General features: G+C 40.8%; 3 protein-coding genes across 3 annotated transcripts; 2 read left to right on the top strand and 1 right to left on the bottom strand.

The window, feature by feature from the left end:
* Positions 1–330: 330 nt before the first annotated feature.
* LOC140924570 (vacuolar protein-sorting-associated protein 25-like) lies at positions 331–5,964 on the bottom strand. Its single transcript, XM_073374591.1, has 6 exons — positions 5,863–5,964; positions 5,646–5,791; positions 3,844–3,897; positions 2,122–2,210; positions 1,461–1,536; positions 331–558 (listed from the first exon to the last, which is right to left on the bottom strand). Exons 1-6 carry the CDS (start codon positions 5,913–5,915, stop codon positions 428–430), a joined length of 549 nt encoding a protein of 182 aa, XP_073230692.1. The 5' UTR covers positions 5,916–5,964; the 3' UTR covers positions 331–427.
* A 970-nt stretch (positions 5,965–6,934) lies between these two features.
* LOC140925098 (uncharacterized) lies at positions 6,935–11,127 on the top strand. Its single transcript, XM_073375045.1, has one exon. It carries the CDS (start codon positions 7,012–7,014, stop codon positions 9,883–9,885), a length of 2,874 nt encoding a protein of 957 aa, XP_073231146.1. The 5' UTR covers positions 6,935–7,011; the 3' UTR covers positions 9,886–11,127.
* Positions 11,128–11,528: 401 nt separating this feature from the next.
* LOC140924797 (myosin regulatory light polypeptide 9-like) lies at positions 11,529–14,465 on the top strand. Its single transcript, XM_073374803.1, has 2 exons — positions 11,529–12,012; positions 14,163–14,465. Exons 1-2 carry the CDS (start codon positions 11,615–11,617, stop codon positions 14,275–14,277), a joined length of 513 nt encoding a protein of 170 aa, XP_073230904.1. The 5' UTR covers positions 11,529–11,614; the 3' UTR covers positions 14,278–14,465.
* Positions 14,466–15,726: the final 1,261 nt, after the last annotated feature.

Genomic DNA, 15,726 nt, shown 5'->3' with positions numbered 1-15,726 from the left:
CGTACTGCCACTTCCACTCACAATAACACGCGCTATTCTCTCGCGAAATCAGTCACCGGGTGTATCAAATTTATAAAGAGGGTGGCATTGTAAATGGATTTTTGAGAGCTCGATGACATTTTTAAACTCCTAGGTCAGAACGAATCATTGCATGGGAAACGAACAGTCGTTTTTTGCCTCTCGCTGTCTCCTCCGCAGAGGCTCCCGCTGAGTATCCCTATAAAAATAGAAAATAATCGAAAAAATAGAACGCGCGCGGGGAACCAACACAAAGAGGCCTCTGCGGCGGAGAGAAAGTCTCTCGCCTCACACGCCCTACATGCCCGACGGGCGTGTGAGGCTCGCGCGCGAGCGTGCGAGACTGTTACCCTATTCTTACCGTATGCTAAACCGATTTTGAGAAAAACACGGACTGTTTTGCAGTCTACTACGAGAAGAACTTAACTCCGAGTCCACTTTCATCAGTTGCATCAGGAGCCTCGAACATTTGGGCCTTTCCTTTGGCTTCAAGTTGACTTAAAGCTTTCTTTAACATCCACATATCTATTCCATAGAACTCTGCCAAGAAGATCAAGCAGTGATGTGGTTAGAAACAGACATGCCAGCCTCCGGAGGTTAAAAGACTCAAAAACGGCTTCAGAGGGTTTGCGTACACAGCGTGCAAAGACAGTAGTGTGCAATAGATGTAGCCCAGGAATAGTGGATTTTGCTATTAGGCAAGTGAATTCTGTTCTTAAATTGCCCAACACGAAAGTGAAGTTTTTTGGGAACTCAATTTTAAGAAGAACTGGAAACATATCCTGCTAATCAGAATTTTATTCAGGCTAGGAAAAATAACTTTTGGGCTAGTGCATGTTATAACCCCAGAAAAAACCTGCTGAGACACATTACAAAAATACCTATTTTTGCACTCGTCCTGACAAGAATGCTTACCGTCACAAATTAAGACCATTTCCCACTCCCCTACTGCAATGTTGTTTGCAGTAACACAAGAAATGCACATGTGAAAAAAAACAACATTGCACAAGGGGTAAGGAGAGGGGCGACTTCGTTCCGTTTTGACATGATGGTTGTGTGGGCACGAAATTGAAAAATACAAGGAATGGCTTCCTTTGCACCCTGCATACACCCTGCAGGACGTTCCACTAAACGACTCCTATGAGATTTCATAGTAAACAAATGCAGTGTTGCTTATAGACTCTGTGTCTGTGTATATGTAGCTTTTGCAGGTCTTCAGTAAAGCATTGCTAGATACAAAAGGTCATCTCAGTTTTACGTTCATGGTAACATTTGGTGGATATCGTTTTAAAAAATTCACCAAAAAATCAGTAATGATTCTTACATCTTCAGATAAATCAAACATGAAGACTCGAGATAATTAATTTTCTCTTCTCAAGATTATTTTAAAAATAGCCTTAAGTTTATAATAATAAATAAAAGAGACAATTCAATCAACTAACCTTCATTTACAGTGTCATCACCAGCTCTTAACTCGAACAATGTACACACTGTGTCTGTCATTCCATTTTCCTGCACCTACAGGACAAAGTGATTTGTTATATAGCTGGAAATTTCTCCCCAATAGCATGTGCTCTCATTGGTTACTTCGAGGTCACATGACATATGACAATGAAGCTTTTTCCTGCCAAAATCGCTGAGTGGGCAACATTGCAAAATCTATGACATCAGAGGGTAACAGTGTACTGTTAACCGCCAATGTTGACCGACAACCGTCATTACAGCAAGGTTTAATGAATTTCCAGCTTCACATTTTCCAGCTACAGTGGAACTTCGATATAACGAACCTCTATATAACGAAGTCCTCAGTATAACAAACGATGTTCTTCGCCCCAGTTTTAGTCAAATACAGTATATGAAAAAGAACCTCAATATAACGAAACACACATTTTGCCAGACCCTTAAAGACTAATCCCTCAGGAAACAGTCAATTTTGTTTCCCTCGAATCTCAAAGTTTCCCTTGGTTCTGCCTTGGGAAACATTGAGATTCTCTGGAAACAAAATTAACTGTTTTTAATCATGTTTATTACAGAAAGACTGTTTTAGCCAGTAAGGTGAGAAATAAGAGAGCTTTAGCATTCATGCATTTTACCATTTCTTACCCATTTAAATATCATAGATGCCCATTCATCTGGTGTCCTCCACATGACAAAGCATCTTTGCTTTCTCTTGTCCTCCCATTCAATATTACCTGGTTCACAGAAGATGACACAAGGTAAGACACTAAACAATAATAATTGATTGGCTGATTTCAAACTGATGGGTACTGGCTATGAGTCTGTTATTACGGTATTATCTACACAAGACTCACAATGATGGCCAGAAGTAGCACATGGAGCTGTTACAAAATTGTCAAGTTTGCTGTTTATCAAGCCTGTGCCACAGACATACCTAAACTTCTGGTTGAGCCTGTCTGTAAAACAGCACCAAAATCCTTGCTTTGGGTCCCACCTGTGTACCAGGATTTGAGTACGTGCCATGATTGGTCAATTAGAAAAGCCATTGTCTATCTGCCAATCAGGTTGCAGAGAAATTTGAAAGATATTTCCGGTAATTTATTGAGACAGCTAGGGGCCCGGAATAAGGATGTCATTGCTGCTTTGCAGGTGTTACTAACCAGAGTTAGATTTTGTCAGTGTGACGCAGGCTACTGTTCATCGGGCTAATAGTAGAGAGGTTAAGCATCCAATCATGTCAAACAGCAAACACGAATTTGTACCACGTGACCAAGTTTCCTCTTTACTTGTCATTTACTGTTCATTAATTTCTTCACCTAAAATAGTAGTTTCACACAATTTTTTATCCATATTAATATTGTTTAAACTGTTTTTATCTGCTCATTTTCTATTTTGAGAGATGCTCAACTTTAATCTGACGTTTGCAGTTTGTGGTATCCGTGAATGTTCAAACTGTCTACTGGTTGAGATACAGCCGTTCAAAAACTCCAAATTTATTGAAAAAATACACAATGTACATAGAGGTCTGGACAAATGTCTTGCAATCCATACAATATTATTCTTGTTCTATCTTGGCCTGATTGATGTGGAGATTTTGTAAAGTTAGTTTGTTTATCTTGCCATATGAGTCTTGTGTCTTTTGTTTTTTTTTTTTCATTATCCTCTACCCTTATGTGGCTTTTCAGAGATAATGAAACAAATAATTCAAATGGAACATAACAAAGTTAAGAATCCCACCTGGTAGGAGACAAACCAGTTGGCTATTTTACAAGTACTGCCAAGGACTTCAACTCAGGGCTACCAGGAACAAATCCAACAAGCGGTCAGGGTGGGACTTGAACTCAGCATGTCCAGAATACAAGTCCAGTGCCCTAACCGCTTGGCCATGCCCCCTTCGCTTGTGTTATTAATCTCATAGCCTTTTGCATGTGACCAGGGCTGTCACTAAGATTTCAAGTTGCTGGGGTTTTTATTTTCCTTTTGTTCCTTATGAAACTAGCTGGGGGTTATGTTCATATACGCCACTTGCACATCTCCCATAATGCACATTATTTGCCCCCCCCCCCCCCCCCCCCACCAAATTTTGCATAACCTTTGTTTTTCATTTCTCCTGGGTATTACAACCGTTCCAAGAGAAATTGAAAACAATGCTTATGCAAAATTTTGGGGGGCAAATAAGGTGCAATTTTGGTAGATGTGCAAGTGGCGTATTAGCCGGGGGAAATCCCTGCACCTGGCCCTTAGTGACAGCCCTGTGTGACTATGCATTACCGGAACACTGACTTGTAATACTGAATGCAAGAACCATCTGGAAGAATCTGAATCTTGCTGAAGAGAATTGATTTGAACAGGATGCAAAGATCTCACCTTTTACCCTTAGCTCTTCTAAAATGAGATTGATAGCATCTATTGACAGTTTTCCTGGATGAAATGTTAAGGGAAGGGTCATAAATGAATGAGCCTTTAAAATGAATGATCATCATCATCATCATCATCGAGTCTCATCATGACAGTAGGTGCATAAGGCCTTTTTTTACAATAAAAAATGAATAATACAACTTTTAAGTATATACAGATTATACAACATTTTAAAAGTAACTGTTAATTTGGAAGAGTGGAAGAAATTCATTGAAGCCCTTGGCCTTAGCACTCATGCCTTGGTACTGGCACAAAATGGTGCCATGTACATGTACCCAATATGTAACTCCACTGTGTAAATAAGTGGGTATGCAAAGCAATGGCTTGCCTTGGAACTAACAGAAAAAGTGTGCAAACAGGGACCTGGTACCTACTTTAGTGGCCGAGGGTGCCTAGCATTTACTCAAACCACAAAGGTGGAAATCTTGTACATAAATATAAAACTATACAATTTGACAAGGTACAAGGTACAACCTGCTACAATGTGTATCCAAATCAGCTGAACAAATTAAAAAGAGTACAAAAGTTACATCCCCTCAAATCACAGACACATGATCTTATTTTACTCATGCCCCAGGCATGGTATCTACATTCTGGTGTGGGTACTTACTCGGACTGTTTATTAAGGATATCAACATCACAGGTGTATAGTTTACCATTAAAAAAAAATTCAGGTTTGAAAATTTGGAAATTCCATGCGCCCAATGGAAAGGTACATTCCAGTTAAACAGACCCAACCCAAGCCACAGTGTGTATGATTATTGTACTTGTAAGCAGGATACAGGAAGAGTGGTACTGAGGACAATAATAGAAGGGGACATTTCAGTCAAACTGACCAAAATGACCAAACTGGTCAAAGTGGACCACCTTATGCTGGTCAGACTAAACCAAAATGGTTCATTCCATTGGATTTTTGAATGAAATTTCCAGAACTCTGGACTGAACGGAAAGTTTTAATAAAGTCTACGAGTCCTCAGATTATAATAATGATCAGTGATAGGATTAAGAGAAAGACATCTGAAAAATTATTGACCCAGTTGTGTTGCAATCAATGCATGGATGTGTGATTGCCATTTTTAGGAGTCAGTTAAGGTGATCGTATGCAAACTGCCTTCTTGTTTGCTTTAAACCGCTTTTTCGATTCTGTGATTGTTGCAACAGTGAAAGAATTTTCCCGCAAACCAGAATGTCCTTAAGAGATTTTATCTTCCTGTAGGAGACAATCAGCATCTGGTTAAAGATTTGTTTAATCTCAGGTTGCTGTTGAATGATGCGCCAGTGTTTCATGAGAATCTTTTTGAGATTTGGTGTGGCCAGATTGTAGGTAGTTACAAACAGCAAAATCTCTTTTGTTTGTTATGTTTTGTTGCGTAGAGCCTCTTTTCTGTCGGTGAACTTAACTTCAGTCAGTATCTCTTGACCAAGCGTTAAAGGGTAGCCTCTTTGACAGAGTCTGTGTTCAAAGTCTCGTGTGCTTTGTTCAAAGTTTTTCTCTGACTGAGTTAGTTCTTAAAAGACATAATGCTTCTCCTTTTAAAAACCCTTTTTGGCTAGATGCATTGTTATCAAATATATGGCATTGTAAACTGTACAGAAATAAAAACTGAAGTATGACTAAAATCACACCACAATAATATTGCAATGCAACACATAAGCTTACTTATGATATCCTAGCACACTATTACTAAACTATTTTCACTATTTGTCACAACTGCCATTAAAAACAAACATAATAATGATTGCAAGGATACGATCTATTTTCTTGTTGCAAAATATTTCACTTGACTGTGCTTCGTTAACATCAAGAATGTAACTTTTATGATGTTTGTAGTAGGCAAGCACCAAATCACACCAGCCTTCTATCTGCTTTTTCCGCGTGTCTAGGTTTGGTTGTAACCTGTAAAAATACTTGCATGTTTTTACTACTACAAAGTACGAGAATCTGAACAAGACAGAAGAAATACTCACGTGAAAAATGGTGGAAAATTATACTGCCAAGGCCACTCAAAACTCTCCGCCATGTTAGATTAGGCCAGGCTACAAAGTAACTTGTAAGAATAAAACCCAGGCTCCTCTCTGTCTTCCCTCACAATCGAAATCATCAACACAATGTCACAGGTTTCGCTTTGCAATCGCGCGAGAATATGAAGGAAATGCGATGGTTTTGGAACTTACAGGAACACTCGTAGTTGATGTGAGGTAGGATTTTACAAAAAGTGTACGAGTAGGTTAAGATGTCTACTGAAATATCAAGTACTAAGTAGGTTTACTCCAGGAATATGATTCGCTAAGTCTCTGCATTTCCGGTTGGACTGTCTTAAAGGTTGATTTTTTTCAGAAGCAAATTTCTTTGCTGTGTAGAAAACGCTCAATAATACTGGAATTTGCTACTGCTCTTTCTGGGCGTCAGAACTGATTTTCGCAAAATTGATTTGTGTTATGGCCCAAACTAATTGGGAGGATGCCCGGGGGGGCGGGGAAGGTATCTAGGAATTTAAACGACAGGGATAATCGAATGGGGGCAAAAATCAATCAGATTGTTTTGAAAACGAAAAAAATCCAGCGTAAATCAAGCCACCCAACCTCGTTCCCAGGGTTCTCTCCTACCCGTCCCTAAGGAGAGAGAACCTGGGAACGAGGTTGAAAGCCACCTAAAAAAACCCCAAAATTTCAAACCCCAAAAAACTTTCGATCATTTCCGTCTCTTAAAATCCTGATAACCCTCCTGGGGGAGGATGGTGGGGGACTCCGTTGTGAAACATACAGTGGGAGCTAAAGAACGCCAATCGGGTCGTTTCTCATACGTTATCAGACCCTCGTAAGACATTGATATCAATATCTGAGATTGCACACACAGCTTAACGAGACACGAGACAATAAGAATCCACACTTTATATGTCTCCCCCCCCCCCCCGGTTAGGGGTGTATCAAGCAGTTCTATAGTGAGACATTACATAAAAGTCAATGCGAAATTTCGGGTACATGTATTGTATCCTTCTTTACTACTATTTCCATTCACTTTTTAATTACTTTTTTTATGTCAGGTCCCAGCAACTCAACTGAGCCAAGTACAGTACATGTGACATGAAACAAATGTGCGCGCGCAGGTGAAACACAATGTCTCTACATAAAGCAGTACGAAAGAGCAACAGTGACGAAGTTCGAAATCTACTGCAAACAGAAGGGACAGCTGTAAATTCAAGAGATAGTTATGGCAATACTCCTTTACATTTTGTAAGCGATAAGACCATTGCTTCTCTTTTGATTGAATCGGGTGCCGACCTAAACCTGCAAAATCGAGACGGTGATACAGCACTACATACTTGGCATAGGCCCAACTTTGAACAGAACGATCTTGATGATCTTCTCAATACTGCACCAGAGAGGAAATTAGAACTCATCTCCCTGTTATTAGAATCTGGAGCTTCACCGAACATACAGAATAATTTGGGCTACAACGCCCTACACTCTTCGCTTGTCTATGGTGGTATCGCAGGGATACCCTACGATGGCCACTTTATGAATAAAGTAATATCTCTTTTAATCCAATTTAACGTCGATGTGAACATGGGAGATTTTGAAGGCTGTACGCCTTTACATCACGCAGTCAAAGAACCCCATGTGTTCAATGCAGAGACGCTTTTGGCAGCAGGAGCTCTGGTGAATGCAAGAGACTATCGTGGATTGACTCCTCTTCAGCATATCTTCCACTCCGATAACACAGATATGGCACTACTATTGCTGAAATACAAAGCTGATATAAATGCGCAAGACATGGATGGCCGATCTATGCTGTCAACGGCGGTGGAAGTGGGCAACGAGGAAATGGTGCAGTTTTTGTTAACAGACCCGCAGGTGCGTGTCAACCTTGCGGACAAAAACAGTGTAACTCCCCTTCACCTTGCTGCAGCATTTAAACGTGTGGATCTCACTGCAATGTTGATCCAAGCTTCAGCCGACGTAAATGCACCTGATTCACGTAACGCAACCCCGTTACACTACGCAACCTATGGGGGTACACCAGAAATTGTCACATTGCTGATAGAGGCTGGTGCAGATGGCAAAATAAAAGACGATGCTGGATGGATGGCAGTACAGTATGCTCTTTCTAGACACTACTGTCACACTGCTCTACCATTTGGTGAAAAATATCTAAGAGATTGTCATGCAAGTAGCACCAGAGGGCATAGGAGGACTGCAGACACTGCGTTGGACGATATTATATTGGGGAGCCTCCCTGCAGACGACATCTTTACAATAGTGTTGTCCGCATCCCAAGTCCGCGCAGGTCCGCTTGAATCTTCAATTAAACTTGATGATTTGGTTGAGTACACGAGGGCCAAATCAGAGGGACACATTTCCAGGTACTTACATGACATGTGTACCGTGCCTGGAGTTGGACGAATCCCAATGGCCATTTCAGAAGTCAAGTTCTTGAAGTCGGAAGTCGAGAATGCACCAAACGATGCTGGAAAGATGGGGCTAGGAGCTGAAAGCTCAAAGAGAGAAGTTCATGAGGAGAAACCAGAAGTTGGTGACACGAAGGTTGCAGTCGATTACATGAGGAACGAAGTTGAAGATATTCGGGAAAACGTTGAAAAATTCATCTCCAAGTGGAAACAGAAAATAGCTGAAACAGATGCGAGGTTCACAGGCACGTTGCTTCAGTCCGGAAGCGTCTACGAAGGTACGAAGGTTGGTGAGCCAGACGAATTTGATTACATGTTGTGCTTAGAAAGGCTAGCACCAGTATGTTCGGTTACATTTGATGAGGTAACAGAATACGATAAAGTCATAGTCCACAAAAACGTGGAAGGCTTTGAAAGTAGTTACGAGGGATTTTTTGACGGACAGCAACTGGATAGTGGCAAAGTTATGGGATTGTTTGTAGATGTTGCCAAAAAGGCATTAACAAGACTGGACTATAGTTTGGTGCCCAGTGAGATGTACGTTGAAGGCCTCACAGAGCATACCCTTATTGAAGATACTTGGGCTTTGCACGGCACAGTAACTTGTAACTTAAAGATCAAATGGTGTGGTCTGTATTACAAGCAGCTCGTGATTACTGTAGATTTAGTACCTGCCATTCCGATTCCAGAGTGGCCCCAAGTGGTCCGTCAAGAAAGCTATCTATTGACTGAGGATATTAGACTCCGGGGTTGCCATTTGGTACCAAAGTCTGGTTATTGGAGACTTTCATTCTCTCTGGCGGAGAAGCTGATAATGCAAAGACTGCCGTGGGAACAAAAATCGGCGTTTGTTGGAGCCAAAGTCATTCTTCATCCCGCTGTTTCTTGTAAGTTCATGGTTTATGATGACAACTATGCTCTCGATGACGACAGTTTTCCCGTTCTTGGCGATGTTCTGCAAAACGTTGGTGACTGCGATGGGACTGTCCAAGACGACGCCGATGAGTGTGAGGGCGTCATGACAATGCAAGGTAACAAAGAGGCTTCCACTTCGTCAGACGAAACTACCAGTGTTTGTTGTTTGGATGAATTGGGTGGAATCAATCAAGAAAAGTTTTCAGTACCAGCAACTATTGTTGGTAGAACGGCATTGTCGCAGTTTGGTGATGGTGCAACCATTTTAAAGTTTGCAAACGCCGAAGAATTTCAAATTGTGCACGAAAAGATGCAAAGTGATATGGACGAGAGAATTGCGATTAGTTTTCAAAAGCAACAAACGACAGACGACGACAGTGATGTCCCTACCGAAACACTTCTCCCGTTTAATGTTTTATCAACATATTGGCTGAAGAATTTGTTTTTCAACTGTATTGAACAAAACGCCAAAGATACTACGGGAGTCGCAGTCACAACTAAACAAATATTTAGCGAGCTGTTTTATCATTTAAAGGAAAATCAACCCATTCCCTATTATTTTATGCCAACTCAAGGTTTCTGTGGGTTCGAGGAATCCAGTGACGATTCCCGTTTCGAGAAGATGTTGGTTGCCAAAATAATGAACAGTTTACTAAGTCAGGTATAACTGCAGGTAGGTTAAGAGAACAAGCCTCAGTTGTTTAAAAAGATGGATAACGCTATCTACTAGTTAAATCTCTATCCAGTGGATTACGCAAATGGTTTCCCTAAAATAGTCACATCCCGTTGATACGGACACTGAGGGGACCATAGCAAGTGTCCGTATTAATCGGGTTGAATTTAAGGAAAATATAAGAGCTAGGGACAAGGCCAGTAAATCTGTCCGTGAACTAAGTGTCCGTATTTTAAAGGGGGTGCCCGTAAAGCGGGGTCTATCCGATGCCGATAGTGTCATTTTTCACGAGAACTAGTATTTTTTCTGTCTCGTCACGCAACGCTCCTACTTAAGAAACTTGAGAGGAGCATTGCGGAGGGAGGAAAATAACGACCGACGAACGAAAAAATAGTTTGATAGATCAATGATCATTAAGTAGAACTTCCCATATGCGACCACCCCACAATCCCGACACATCTACTTTTTGGAAGAGGATGTATTGCGTGCAATTTCTAAGGCCCGGTTCAATCGTCTATTTCACATGTGCCGAATTTAGAGGGTCCCCAATAGTTTTTTCGGGATCCGGGATTTCTCTTTTTTGAAGCTCGGGATTCGGGATTTTCTTTATTTGAAACTCGGGATTCGGGATTGAACGAAGGCGTAGGAGGGGGTGGAATGCCAAAAATAAACCTCCGCATTACGGGAATTCCCGAAATTTTGGGTCGGGACTACCGGATTGAAGAACGCTATTGGGGACCCTCAATAGGCCAGTTTACAGTTGTGTGCTTAGTGTCCTAGCCTTTGAGTGAACGTGAGGCTGAGGTTGACCTTGTTTTGATAAAAACCTCGATCCTTTTCTAATGTAAATTTTGCTTAAAAAATACTAGTTAGCATAAGAAAAACATGATTTACATAATAGAGCAGGAAGGGCTGTATCAAAACAAGGTCAACTCCAGCCTCGTTTTCACCGGCAACTGTAAAATGGGCTATTAAAAACGTCTTGTTCAAGGTCATTCGCACTCAACCTCGTTCCCAGGAGTCCTGTCCTACGGACGGGGGCCGACTAAGAGAGAACCCTGGGAACTAGGTGGATTTGTTACTAAAAGGCATTCTACGAGTGGCGTAGTCATGAAGCAGAGATCAGACCATACGTCAAGTGGTCGCTCACAAGTGGTTAAAAAGAAGCGGTCGTTTACGAGAGGTGGTCGTTTAAGAGAGATTTCAATTAAAGTTATTAAAGGCTTGACTTGAAAATTTTTTGTTTTGGATTGGTGGTCGCACATGGAGGTTGCGTTTCCTTCCGGATCGGACCTGCGATCAGGCGGTTCTTCTTCCCTCGGAAAGAAAAAAAGACAAAGACAAACAATACAACAGACATCGAAAACATCGTTGTCCCGTCACGCGTAAAAAGGTAGGTCACGCAATCTTCTCTTCTGCACAATTTCGTGACAAGCCAGCTATTTGCTCGTGCAAGGACGAAAAAGGAACCCGATAGTTTATTCAAGAAATGTTATAGCAGTTTTGAGAAACTAACAGGAAGAGAAATAAAGCTAATTTTAAAAAAAGAAATATCTTAAAACGATCGTGACTGTTAGCTGACACAGCGAAGTACATTTCATTTTCCATATATGGTGTGCTTACGTTTGGGTGTGCATCTGTCCATCCCAAAGCCTGACGTGCATATAAATCCACTACAAAGAACGTTTAGAGATCTTGACAGTCCACGGGTTTGAGAAGCAAAATGTCCAGCAAATCTAAAACCAAGAAGACTGCAAAAAAGAGGGCTCAAAGAGCCACCTCCAACGTCTTTGCTATGTTTGAACAGTCTCAAATCCAGGAATTCAAAGAAGCGTTCAACATGATTGACCAGAATCGCGACGGGTTTATCGATGCCGACGATCTGAAGGATATGTTCGCTTCTCTCGGCAAAGACGTTAAAGATGACTACGTGGAAGATATGCTTAGCGAAGCGAGTGGGGCCATCAATTTTACAATGTTTTTGACATTATTTGGCGAAAAAATGAACGGAACAGACCCTGAAGATGTCATAAGAAACGCGTTCGCGTGCTTTGATGAAGAAGGGAGTGGGAAAGTGGACGAAGATAAATTGGTGAATTTGCTTCAGTCTGTGGGCGATCGGTGAGTTGTTAATATCATCCGTGATGTTTTGGTCCTTGAGACATCTTAAGTTCAAACCTGGGCACTTTTCACAAGTGTGACTCGAAGGCACTAAAGTTATGCTTCACTGGTAATTTCTTGTTTAATTGCGCGGAGTTTTAAAGTATGAAACAACAACCCTTAGTTTGACCTAGTTTGTGAACTGACCCACGGCTAAATCTTTAAGTAGACGGGTTGTAGTTGCTTTTCTCTTAAAACTCAGCGTGAGTTTTATTGCTTGAATAAAAGGCCTCTTTGTGCCGAAATTATAATTCATATCCTTTCGAATTCTCCGAAAGACCTTTTGCTCCGCATGTTGTGTACATTTTATGCACAGTTAATGATTGTTGATCGATTGCACAGTTGAAAATTGCTCAGCGGGTTATCAGAAAACGGGTCTGCCAATTCACTGATCCGTTATCGTTGGCAAAATAAAGATAAACCGTACTTATAAACGAAGAATTTTCACATTTTCGAAGCAGATGTTAAGATTGTTAAGAACTGGATACATTCCAAGTGTGCTGTATACAAAAATATTCACACTCCGGTTAATTACACCGCAACATTCCATTACGTCCGCTGTTCGAATTTCCCATTTCTGTCCGTCCTTTTTTTAAGCGAAATTACTATAACAGTTCATTTTAACGTTAATTTTAACTAGAATGTTGTGGTTTACTGTGCCGGTTTTTAATAAACTTGGAACAAGTTGTTTGCTTTCTGACGCTTTCTTATCGCGGTTTGATCAACAATGTCCAATATCCATCGAAACATACAATTAGCATGTCTGTAACAACAGAATTCTTTTCATGTGTACATGAGAGCAGTATCGATCGTATCGTTTGTGAAAGCCCTCGCCCTCCATAATTGTCATATCTTTAAAAAGACAGACATGACAACTAATCAGAGACTTCACAGACTCAAAGCAAGGACTTGACGAACTCCTTGTCGCGAAAGGGAATAAAAAGAACTCTGTCCGTTTGCCGCATCCTTAAATCCGATGAGTAGTTTGGGGGGGTAATGTAGTTTTTTGGACCGAATGTAATTAGATGTTCTGCATAGCAGTTCTCTGGAAAAGTAAAAAGCAAGATTGGCAGTTAATTAACCTTTAGTCTGTCAGTATTGACCTATTCAAGATTGCCCAGTTTAAAACTTAGCCATGATCTTATCCCACAGAACAAACATCTAATTGATCAAGGCCACTTCCAAATTTGACTGTTCCATAGCTTCAGAGGTTATTGTTACCTCTTACATATATTTGCATAAAAGTAATGCACCAGTCAATTGAAGCCACTGCCCCCAGCCCCTGGGACATAGTGGGGGATTAACGGGTACATAAACATGGAATTGCACTTTTGTAACGCTTCTGGGAGGATGGGGGCAGTTATGATTTGTCAAATTAGCGGGGATTTTTTCCTGAGGCTGTAACAGCCATGACAGCAGGACTGGGCCAGAGCAGACAAGCGCTATTGTCATTGTTGCAACTACTTAATGCCGCAATCACTTTGGCATCTAACACTCTGTGATCATGTAAATGAATTTAGTCTATTATTGGTAGTTTAATAGCCTCTAATAAATTGGAGCATTGTTTAATATGTTCTAAGGTGATTGCCATAGGGAAATTAGGGATTGAGAAGAGGGTGGGTGGTAGGGCCTGTGGATAACGCTGATGCCTCCATTCCAGGCATGACCTTGTTAACAGATGAACAGAATGGCTGATTGGAGTGTTGAAGCTTTGTCCAGGGGGCCTTTCCCTCCCCAACCCCCCCCCCCCCCCACCCCCGCCTGTCAATTTGAGTATTTCAACTGATTACTTTTCAGAACCTTCAAAACTACCCCATACCTCTAAGCTATTGCACATGGCAGGTACAAAATGCAGTCACAGGTCACAAGTGCAGGTTAGAATACCAGTCAATGTGCTACAAAAAATAAAGAACGGTAAAAGAGTCTCCTAGCACAAATCACAATCCAGTTTTAACTAGACGGAAACTGCTTATATCAGTTATTTATCGATAGAGCAGTGATCAGTAGTTGTGATCTGTGTTTTGTCCTGTCATATTGCACCTCTGTTAAAAATCTTCAGCATTTTTAAACTGAGTGCTGTGACTAATCATTTTCCTTGTTTTGTTCAACAGGTTTACAGATACAGAAATCGATGAGATGTTACATGGAGCACCTGTTGATTCCAAGGGCCTCTTTGATTATGTGAAATTCACCAAAATTATCAAGCACGGAAAGGATGATGATTGACGAGGCATTCTCTGGACGTCCTGACGCACAAAAAAACTTTCCTTTATTTTCTTATTCTCAGTAAGCTTGCTTAAAGTATTTTTTGCATTTTTGTATGAAAAGGAAGAAGACTTATTTAATCATAGTGATCATATTATTTGTTTAACAAGTTACATGATTAAATTTCACATCTCCTTGTTACAAAAAAACTAAGAAAGATTGTGGATATAACTCTCTTTTTTTTTCTTTTATTTTGCCGAAAGTTGTTAACAACACACGTTGGGAGAGATGTACCAATAAAACCAATATCCAAAACCCCTCATTTTGAAAATGACGCCAGGGACATCACCTTTTATTTAAAGCACAGGCTTGGAGCAACTCAGGAATTGCTCATTATACAACATCCAAACCTCATCTAAATGCCAACATTTTCACAACTGTTTACAACATTTTCATTTTTGGGGCCTCTCTTTTGAAAGGAGGGAACCACTGTGTCTCATCAAGTACCCAGGCACTAGCCTGTTCCAGGCGTTCAGATAGTGGGGAGCGGTGCGAAGTAAAGAAGGAGATGAAAATTAGAGGGGGAACTCTCCCCCTCCCTTTTTTTTTTCGTGCTCCTTTTTACTTCGCACCGCTCCCCACTATCTGAACGCCTGGAACAGGCTACCCAGGCACTCCCTTACCACTTTTTTGTGTGTGGGTGTCTGTGAGGTCAGTATTGATATTCATTGAAGGGTAAAAATTTATTGAGGGGTGGAAAGTTTTGAACTGCCACTCAACCCGTTCCCAGAAACCCAGAGATGCCGTCCACTGAACAAGGCTAAATTTCCACTGAATATTATAAGTTAAATAAGGGAAGTCTCTTGTATTCCTTTGGTGTTTTCTGTTTGGTTATTCACAACCAAGAATGACTCAAACTTTTTAAAACAAGAATGCATTAAAACCCTTATACCGTGCACAATCACAATGTAACACAGCCAGCAAAAGTGTTGTTTATTCACTCACTTTCAATGGATCAATGGTTGTTGCAGATTTTACATACCCCTGGTAGCATTCATTGTAACTTGAGATTGCAAAAAAAGTTAAGACAATAAAACTAAAACGAACTGTGTTTTGCCAAAAAGAAGTAAGCATAAATAGTGACAATGTATTCTCCTCATTGTTTTTTTGGTCTAAATTAGTTCACTTTTATGAAACGGAACAATTCTATGCTCTTTGAAAAGTCTAAAAATTTAAAAACACAGCCTTTAAGAGTGCGAGCAGTCTCTCTTTTGTTTGAAAACCTGTGTGAGCGATTATTGCGCGCGTGCTTTCACAGATCTTCGAGCAAAAGAGGAACTGCCCACATTCTAACAGCTTTAGTGCACACCATCTTGAGCGCAAGTGGTGAGCATGCGTCACCTCTTTGAGGCTTCAATGACTAAGATGTCTCAAACGCGCTGATACCAAGTACCTGTAATAACAACTGCA

This window comes from Porites lutea, chromosome 14 (genome assembly GCF_958299795.1).
Source record: "Porites lutea chromosome 14, jaPorLute2.1, whole genome shotgun sequence".
NCBI lineage: Eukaryota > Metazoa > Cnidaria > Anthozoa > Scleractinia > Poritidae > Porites > Porites lutea.
This window is presented reverse-complemented; position numbering and strand designations above follow the sequence as displayed.

What these genes read in the sequence shown, in the direction of transcription:
- LOC140924797 (XM_073374803.1), top strand. Translation starts at nt 11,615, where the DNA reads ATGTCCAGCAAATCTAAAACCAAGAAGACTGCAAAAAAGAGGGCTCAA. An exon ending in CTTCAGTCTGTGGGCGATCG is followed by an intron (nt 12,013 to 14,162) that starts GTGAGTTGTTAA and finishes TTTGTTCAACAG; the next exon opens with GTTTACAGATACAGAAATCG.
- LOC140925098 (XM_073375045.1), top strand. Translation starts at nt 7,012, where the DNA reads ATGTCTCTACATAAAGCAGTACGAAAGAGCAACAGTGACGAAGTTCGA.
- LOC140924570 (XM_073374591.1), bottom strand. Translation starts at nt 5,915, where the DNA reads ATGGCGGAGAGTTTTGAGTGGCCTTGGCAGTATAATTTTCCACCATTT. An exon ending in CATCTATGATATTTAAATGG is followed by an intron (nt 1,537 to 2,121) that starts GTAAGAAATGGT and finishes TTTGTCCTGTAG; the next exon opens with GTGCAGGAAAATGGAATGAC. An exon ending in TGATGACACTGTAAATGAAG is followed by an intron (nt 559 to 1,460) that starts GTTAGTTGATTG and finishes TCTTCTTGGCAG; the next exon opens with AGTTCTATGGAATAGATATG.